The sequence below is a fragment of the Triticum aestivum genome, chromosome 6D, assembly GCF_018294505.1.
Source record: "Triticum aestivum cultivar Chinese Spring chromosome 6D, IWGSC CS RefSeq v2.1, whole genome shotgun sequence".
NCBI lineage: Eukaryota > Viridiplantae > Streptophyta > Magnoliopsida > Poales > Poaceae > Triticum > Triticum aestivum.
The window spans coordinates 103,189,714-103,198,611 of record NC_057811.1 but is presented as its reverse complement, the minus strand read 5'-3'; the positions used below and the strand labels follow the sequence as shown (position 1 = coordinate 103,198,611).

The following is an 8,898-nucleotide window of genomic DNA, read 5'->3' as shown; positions in this document are numbered from 1 at the left end:
TTACTCTGAAGTTGCCATGATATGTTTCACCTAGTTTTTTCTTCCATATTAGAGTTACCATTGTATTTCAACTACTTTTCACAGCAAATTTTAGTAATTGACCATGACAATTTTTAGTAATTTAACCACGGCAAATTCAATTCATGGATCATGGCAATTTTTAGTAATTCATCATGGCAAGTTTAGGTTATAGATGACAAATTTAGTTTATAGATCATGGCATTTTAGTATTTTGAACATGGTAATTCTAGTATTTTGATCATGAAAATATATTTTTTATGAACCATGGCAAATTTTAGTGCTTGATTATCGCAAATTTAAGTAATTCACCATGACAAATTTTAGTTTGTGGTTCATGGCAATTTTGAGTCATTAACCATGCATTTTTAAAGTAATTGACGATGAATTTACTGTGAGTCAGCACAGTTTTATGGTCAAAACATTTTGTCAAAGTTTGCAAAAGAAAAACAGATTTTTTTTTCTTGATTTTACTGTTCAAGCTCGACTGATAATCCACGTCCCTTGACCACACGCAGCTTGGATGGAACATGGAAGGACGTTTAGATTTGTGGAAGAAACGCACCATACCTAAAGTTGCAAATTTATACGCAAGTGGTTCAAAAATCACACGTCATTGTGGGCACTTTGACCCGCGCTGACCCTAGTGACTATTTTTCACAAAACCCCATGGAAAATCATCCCTTCTAATTTTAGGCCCTTGTTCTTTCTTCCCCGTGCCCCACCGCCGCCCTCGCGAAACCCATAGCCAGCCGCCCTCTGCCCGCGCCTCTCCAGCCTCGCGCCGCCCCGCCGCCACCTCCAACCTCGCCGCGGCCCCACTCCTCGCACCTTCCCGATCTCGCACCGCGACTTTGCTCCAGCCGCCAGAGAGCTGCGGAACGGGCCCTAACTCAGCTCCTCCAGCCGCTCCCAGTCCCGTGCTCTGCCTCACCTTGCTCCAGCCGTCGGAGTGCCGCAGGACAGGGAGATGAGGCGACCGCTCCGCCGCCTCCCCTCCTTGCTCGTCCGCGGCCTCCGTCGCCATCTTCCTCTCCGCCCGAATCTTCTTCCTCGCCGGCGGCCACAGTGCCCATCTTCCGCCCTTCCCGGAGCTTCTTTCTCGGCGGCGGCAGCCGTACCACCTCCCCCCTCGCCTGCATCTTCTTCCTCGCGAGCGGCCACCGTCGCCGTCCCCCTCCGCACCCGTATCGCGGCCGTATTTGCCAAGTATCCCTGCCGCATCCCGAATTCTTTCGTTTCTTGTATCATATCACAAAACAAGAGATACTCAGGGATACGCGTATCCCCACGCGTCCTGGCGCGTCCCCCTGTCGTGTGCGCGCCGCGCAGGGGCATGGCGGCGCTTTCGAGTTTGGTGGGTGACTGCTCTACTTCTGGCTGCGCCCCCCGGAGTATTGAAGATGACCGCGACGACGACGATCTTGATTCCGAGAATTGGGATGGCAACAATGATGCTGCTGGTGGGAGAGAGCCCAACTCTGATCGGTCTGATGATGAGGTAGATGATTCTATATCTCTAGCTTGATAATTTAGTATGATTGTATGTATAATGATGATATATGTGAAATATTTGCCTTGTTGATCTGTTTAAGTAGTCGTTGGTATGAGTGAAACAGCCAACATGATATCTGAGACAGAGACGTTCACTGTCACTCTCAAGAAATAAGTTTTGGATTTTTGTTTGTTTGTTATTCAGCCAGTATTGTCCCACTAATTCAAAATCAGCACCAAAAGAGATGACATATCTCAGTAATATGGAGTCTGTTTGCGATGCAATCAGCTAATTAGTGCAATCATACAATCGATAACTTGGGCCACTCTGACGTGCAATCATGCAATCGAATTAAATTAACCTGAAGATAAAGCAAATATGGCTATCACCAGACGCAGTAGTGCCTCTCTCTTTAAATTGTTGATTTGACGAGCATGATTTGATGGAGAAGGCACCTTATGTTTATTTTGTTTACTCTTAGGTATGGATGCCCCTCTTTCTGTATTAGTTGACTCTGATCTATACATCACAGGCAGCAGGAGATTGTTGTCATCTTAGAAATTCATCTGACCACGAGGTGCCTTGTGGTTTTACTCTAAATGTGAATAAAAAACTGTTTTCTCTTTTAATCTACAAACCTTATGCTGCTCAGAATTCCCCCCCTTTTTGGCCCCATCTGTCAGTCAACACCCATCTTCTTCACCACACAGATATTTTCGGCTGGAAGTTAGCACCCAGCAAACAAAGGAAGGCCCATTAGAGAACCATTTACGCTTGCATGCTACACAATACCGGAAAAAAACAAGGGCTGTTACCACGAGAAATCTTTAGACAAATAAATGACCTTTAACTCGTAGCCCTGGGAACACATTTGCGCGACGAAGATGCGCATCTCCTTCTAGTTCGATGCAAGGACACTGATTTGTGTAATTTTGCAGGCTACGGACAGCTTCATTGATTTCTTTGGACAGAGAAAGAAAGCGAGACTCGTTGAAGAGAGCGATAAGAAGAGGAAACGATATGGAGGTGAAGCACAAGGAAATCGACCTCCTTTTGATGGTAGCCAGGATGACCCAATGCCCCTTCCAAATCCAATGGTCGGGTTTAATCTGCCTAGTGACAGGCTACGGTCAGTTAAGAGAAGGCTTTCAGAGAAAGCTATTGGACCCCCTTTCTTTTATTATGAGAATGTGGCCTTAGCCCCTAGAGGTGTATGGAGAACTATTTCAAGAACCTTGTATGACATTGAACCAGAATTTGTGGATTCTAAGTACCTTTGTGCGGCTGCCAGGAAACGAGGTTATATACACAATCTACCAATTGATAACAGGTCACCTCTCCTTCCCCTCCCCCCAAAGAATATATTTAAAGCATTCCCTGATTATGAGAGGTGGTGGCCTTCCTGGGACCCAAGAAGGCAGCTAAACTGCCTGCTGACGAGTGTGGCAAGTGCAAAGCTGACAGAACGGATCAAGTATGCTCTTGCAAGCTCAGGCACTCTACCATCTCCAAGCGTTCAGAAGTATGTCACAGATGAATGCAGGAAATGGAATCTTGTGTGGATTGGAAAGAACAAGGTTGCACCTTTGGAGCCTCATGAGATGGAGTATCTACTTGGTTTCCCAAGAGACCACACGAGGGGAGTCTGCAAGATGGAGAGGTACAAAGCTCTTGGCAACTCATTTCAAGTGGATACAGTTGCTTATCACTTGTCAGTGTTGAGGGACATGTTTCCTGATGGTATAAATGTAGGTTACCAATGACAACATTTTGGGGTTCTTGGTGTGTTGCCTATGAGCTCCATCATTACCTTGGCTTCTTTGAAGTATCTTTAAATGGATTTCGTTTTCAGCTGAGTTCCATTAACTTAAATTTGGGTAGTTTTGACATGTTGAACCCTGTTCTATTTTTTCCTTTACATAATTCCTGTTGACTGAAAATAGAGGTAAAATCATGAGAAGTACTGCTTGTTGTGTCTTTCAGTCTCTGTTTGCTAGCTATTTGTAAAGCAAACTTGTGTTGTGGCCTTTGCTGTTTATATTTATGTACACATGGAAGTGAGAACTGTTTATATTTCTGTACACATAGAGTGCACTGTACCCTTATTTATTTTTACTTCAATTCCAGAATTTTCAGCATTTGTCTCGTGAGGCAAAGGGAAAATTGTAACGTATTTGTCTTGTCCTTTAAGGAAATTGTCGGGTAATTTAAGACTGGAATTTGGTGTTTCACTTGCAATGCAAAATAACTGATACGTTCACTCGGATATAAGACAGTCTACAGTACAGTGCAAAGTGCAAACCAAGCTGTTACAGTTGCAGAATTAGTCTCTGGTCTATACTGCAATGCAAACATGGCCGATGCGCTTTCAGAAATAGCTTATTCTGTTCTTTTTCTTGCTAGATTATTTTGATTTGCATGTTAAGTTGTCCATATAGTCTTCCTAGCTGACTTCTGGCCTGGCATCTGGACCTGTTCGGACGGGCTCTGGCATATATCTATGCTGACAACTTCTGTGATGTGATCTGCCGTATGATAACTGTGGCCTCTCAACTCTCACTGAAGACCGAAGTCAGATCGATCTTACTCTCAAAAAAAAAAAAAATAGAACCCTCTCACATGATTTATTTAATGTTGTTTATGCTCTGCATGAATCTAAATATCGGCGCATCCGCAAGAATTTCATCCGAGCCATGGCTAAATTTCAGTGCAAAAAACAGAACCCTCTCACAATATATGGCACCACCCAATTTATTAGTGCACAACTTACAAACCAATCAACCAAAGACAAAAATAACTTTATACAAAAGAGAGAAGTATATATATTTGAGAAAAGAAAGACCAAAATGGTATCCCCAGTATGAAACGCAGTGTGCCAAACACCATGAGATCCAAAATATCTTCCTTTCACCGCGATCTTGGTAGAGATAATCCAATTTCGCGAACGAAATATCTTCGCTGAAGCGGTTTCTGAGCTTTGCTGTGTTGTATACTTTCCTCCCAAAAAATGTACACCATATACAACTAGCCATCACATTTTCCAGTCTGCAAAGAATGAATTCTGTGGCCCAAACATACCAGCTGGCAGGATCAGCCTAGGGAGCCTGTTCTGTGTTGTGGCTTCTGGGAGCCACTGCTGTCAGGCAAGAACAGGTACCGGAATTTCGAGTCGAACGCGACCACGGTGAAACTGCGTGCCCCGAGAAGCCGCTGCCTCCTCTGAGAGGAATACTCTCGGATGGCTGCTACTTGTTCAGGTGAGAGGTGATGGCAGATCCAGTCCGTGAACAGGGAGTCTTCGACGGCCCCCTTGGCGTAACTCTGCAGTAGCTTTGGGATCAGTAGTTTCCCTCGGTCACTTATGCCGACGGAAGCTTGGATGTAGTCTCTCAATGACTCCAGAAGCTCGTTCCTGACGTTTGCTGCAGTGAAGATTCTTACCTGTATGACAGCAGATCATCACCTCAATAACATGAATATTAGAATATACACACACAGAGGGAAAGATAGATTATACTTTATGATTCTTATAATTGGTTATTTTATGATTCTTATAATTGGTTATGGCAGTGTACATGTTCAAATATCCTAGATAGTACGTTAAAAGGGCGTGTGAGCAAGGTTTCAATAAACAAGCATTGCATAACAGGCTAGGTTTTTTTCTTTATATAGAATGGAAGAGCAATATACGCGTATTTCCAGGAAATTATGACAGTCTCTTCATGTACTTACAGCTGGTGAAGACAACATTCCACAACTGAGACCAAACAGCAGAAGGGGCTCAGCTTGATCGATCGAATACTTCTTGTGCCCCTCAGAAATTTTGAACTTCTGAAGAGCCAACATCAAAGACTACAAACGGGTAGGGAGAACAATAAGAGGTGTTATAACAAAACTAGGGGCAAACAAAATGGATTAAGAAAAGAGTTATACAAGTTGGGGCCGGTGCACTGGAGTCTTCATCTTTAGTATCACATACTCTATTTCAGCTGCACTGAACGACTGCCCACCAACTGTGTAACAGGCCTGCATCACCAACTCACTTTAACCGACTGCCTCACTGAAGAAAGATGGAATGTATTTGTTCAACTGGAAACAGAGACTCGACAAACCTTTTGCATTAGAGAGAAAAGCTTGATGTCATTCCGGGGAACTCCGTATGCTAGGTATGACTGGTAGATGCCAATACAGAATTGTTAGTGCACGAGGCTCAACATGCATGTGATAGAGAATTAAAGAAAATTAAGGCTTTTTATGAAGAAAGATTTGGAATGGAAATAAAATGGAACTGAGTGATCTTATTTTCCTATTAAATATGGGAATATCAAAGTAGATATATAGAATCAGGGAAATGTATAAATTCTTTTGAAATACAATCCATGCCTGCAAAACCAGCCTTGTAATTAACAACTTGTACTTACATGCATTATCAGCGCATTATACAAGTTAATCCAAAAGGCTAGCCGCTCATCAGAGTTCAAACAATTAGGGTTAACTTTTGATAGCTGCTCCACAAGAAATCTGCAAACCAATGAGAATGATACACGAATTACTCAATATAGTGATCTAAACGATCTTATATTTCTTTACAGAGGGAGTAAGAACTAAAACTTGCTCCAGAATAATGGGCTTATGGGCAGGGATAACACCAATTAGGAAAATTTGTCGCGAAAAAGATGCTTTCATGCATCGAGATTCTTTTATTCCTAAGATTTATGTTATAGATGGATGATCAACCAAAGAAATGGGGATGCAAAAGTTTGTTAGCAAACACATTCAGATATAAGCAAATCACATACTGACAAGGATACCTTATGGTGCTAAATGATGATAAGCAGCCTGATTTTCAAAGAAAAAAAACTTAGTTTGATTGTTTCCAGAAACTAAAGATTACATCGAGTATCCTATTCTTCCCTCAGTTCAGTTATTTGTAGATTCAGTTAGGGCACTACAATTAGAAATGTTGATCCGACGTTAACAGTTCCACATATATGAATTAAAATCCAATGTTCCATAAATAAGTAGTGATATTTGTAAGTACACAGCATATCTACAGTAAGACTGGTAGCTTTGGCCAAGGTTGCAGCAGCAAACCTGAACTTTTTTAGAGCTTCAGATGCATATTCAAGTTGCTCCTTTCCAACCGACATCCAAGATACTTCAGCTGCTGAACAGTAGTTTCCGATGTCTCTACGGGTTCCCTTTCCACTAACTTTATACGGGTCAAAGTTTCTTGCTTTATTCATCATCTCATCATTGTGATAGGAGTCAACCGAAGAACTCCGTAGCATCGAGGGTATTATGGATGTATCTGAGAAGGATGCCAGTGTAGAACCAGATAGACGCTCCGCTGAGGAAGATGAACAATCAGAAGATGCCTTCCCAGATATCTTGGAGGATTCAGATAAACGGAGGAAAATGTTTCTCATGCAGCGCACCATCTCCTCTGATAGCTGATTTGGATAGTTCCAAAGATTTCCTGCTTTCATGCTAGTTAACTTTTGAATGGACTGTTCAAATGATAAATCATCGATCTTCTCATCTTCTTTGCCTTGATTTTCCACCGAGCACGATCCTTGCATCTGCAGAAACATAAATTAAGCTTCGATATACTAATAATATGTATGGCAAATACACGAATAGGCTGTTATGCATAAGCATGAAAAGGACCTCTTCATCCCGGTGCTTTTCCAACAGTCCATTTAAAGAGATATCTTGGTGTTTCTCAAGCAGCCTATTTAGGGAAACCATTTGTCTATCTTCGGATTCTTCTCCAAGATCCTGGTCATATTCAAGTTCTGTGAGTAAATCTTGTTGCATTGATCTCATTGACTCGGATCCTCCAAACTTCAAATCCCTCAACGATGATATGTGCTGATGAGAAATATAATCAAGGAACCGTCAATAACTCCCCTATATCAGGAATAATGCACCCTGAGGAGATGTTTTTTCAGACAAAACTTACTTCTTCCCATGTACACGTGCAAGTTGACAGCGAGCGGTCATCTGAGGACGCAGATGGCAAGCCTCCTGGGTTATTTTCGGCAAGTAGCCGTTCATTCCTCTCATGACAAAGCTGGTAATACAGATCATTTAACTCCTTTTCGAGGTTCGAAACGGCACCCTCCAGGGAGGCAATGTTCACTAGTAGCTCCTGTGTCTACACATGATGGAAGGTTAAAACAGGATTAGTGAATGCACATTGACTTTCTAGTAAATGACAATGTAGTATAAATAGCTGCTGCACCTCAGGTGGGATCTTGGCAGAAGAATTCAATGCAGGCGGCGGCGCGTTCTGCGTGACGGCGTCCGCCAACGCCACGTGCAACTCGATCTCTTTCTCGAGCTGCCTCTGCAGTTTCTTGACCTGCACGGCGGTTTTTACCGGATAAGAACAGACACCGAGTCCAGGCACCGACATAACATTACAGCGAACCGTCGAAAAACGACATATAACCAGGGAGAAGAAGAGTAATCACACACTTCCTGCTCGAGCTCCGACCGGTAGCTCCACGTCCTGCCCCGGCGGCTCTCCTCTCTCCTCCCGCTGCGGCTGCCCTTGCCATCATCCTACAACAAGAACAGACCAAAGCAATTCAGTCAAGATAATGCTATTAAACCATTATTGATCCATCCAATCTTAGAGATAGAGGTCAAGTGAGCACTAAGCAACAAGATTGCCGGTTGACCGCACAGCCTGTGGTGGTGATTTAATCGGTAGTGGGGACGGATGAGGCGAGGGACAGTGTGGGGCAGTTCATCCATCCGGGACAAGGACGTTGTCCCTCTGTACGGCGCCCTCGGCGCGACGGCACCCGCAAAAGGACAGCGATTTGATCTGGGTTGCGGCGTTAGGTGCTAAAATCTCGCCTTTCTCCACCAAGAATCTAGGCTTTTTCGCAACCACGCCTATGGCTAATAATCCGGACGGAAAATAATGTGGGTTCTGCGGGTCGCTGATTGGAGACGGTGGACGGCGCGGGGCGAGAGAGAGGGCTCACCCCGGAGCAGCTGGCCGCCGGCGCCGGCGCCGGCGCGTCGACGTCCCCCGCGGACACGTGCGGCGTGCGCTGCAGCGCGCGGCCTGGCTCGGCGGGCCTCCGTCCGCCGGCGCCGGCCGCCTTCTGGATCAGGGCGGCGGAGACCATGTCGGCGGCGGCGGCGGCGGAGGGGAGCGCGTCCTCGGCCCGCGCGCACGGCATGGGGGGCGGGGCTCCGGTCGGCCAGTCCTGCCGCCACCTGAGTACCAGACCCTACGCGGCAACGGCGGTCGCACCACGGCGTCGGCGCGGCTCCTCGACGGGGTGCATTGCGTCGGCGTGGGGAGGGGCGTTGGGCGTGGGTGGGCGCGCGGCGAGGCCCGGGAGGTGTGCTTTATGGCGGGC

General features: G+C 45.1%; 2 protein-coding genes across 3 annotated transcripts in view; one reads left to right on the top strand and one right to left on the bottom strand.

Annotated features, from left to right (window-relative positions):
* Positions 1-707: 707 nt before the first annotated feature.
* Positions 708-3,594, top strand: LOC123143848 (DNA (cytosine-5)-methyltransferase DRM2). The gene is made up of 2 exons (XM_044562855.1): positions 708-1,519; positions 2,452-3,594. Exons 1-2 carry the CDS (start codon positions 989-991, stop codon positions 3,274-3,276), a joined length of 1,356 nt encoding a protein of 451 aa, XP_044418790.1. The 5' UTR covers positions 708-988; the 3' UTR covers positions 3,277-3,594.
* A 621-nt stretch (positions 3,595-4,215) lies between these two features.
* Positions 4,216-8,898, bottom strand: part of LOC123143847 (uncharacterized) — a 5,372-nt gene continuing 689 nt past the window's right edge. The window contains exons 2-12 of one of the 2 annotated variants that reach the window (XM_044562854.1): positions 8,515-8,698; positions 7,997-8,083; positions 7,761-7,880; positions 7,479-7,673; positions 7,184-7,387; positions 6,608-7,095; positions 5,935-6,034; positions 5,626-5,685; positions 5,447-5,539; positions 5,246-5,365; positions 4,216-4,954 (exon numbers count right to left, since the gene is read on the bottom strand). In XM_044562854.1, coding sequence (XP_044418789.1) covers positions 4,604-4,954; positions 5,246-5,365; positions 5,447-5,539; positions 5,626-5,685; positions 5,935-6,034; positions 6,608-7,095; positions 7,184-7,387; positions 7,479-7,673; positions 7,761-7,880; positions 7,997-8,083; positions 8,515-8,698 — 2,002 coding nt within the window. In that variant the 3' untranslated portion in view covers positions 4,216-4,603. Of the gene's footprint in view, positions 4,955-5,245; positions 5,366-5,446; positions 5,540-5,625; positions 5,686-5,934; positions 6,035-6,607; positions 7,096-7,183; positions 7,388-7,478; positions 7,674-7,760; positions 7,881-7,996; positions 8,084-8,514; positions 8,879-8,898 lie in introns of those variants that run through there. The other variant, XM_044562853.1, reaches the window with a different exon arrangement.

Excerpts from the sequence above, each read along its gene's own strand:
- LOC123143848 (XM_044562855.1), top strand. The coding sequence starts at position 989 with ATGAGGCGACCGCTCCGCCGCCTCCCCTCCTTGCTCGTCCGCGGCCTC. Across the intron at positions 1,520-2,451 it reads CTGATCGGTCTGATGATGAG|GCTACGGACAGCTTCATTGA; the intron begins GTAGATGATTCT and ends GTAATTTTGCAG.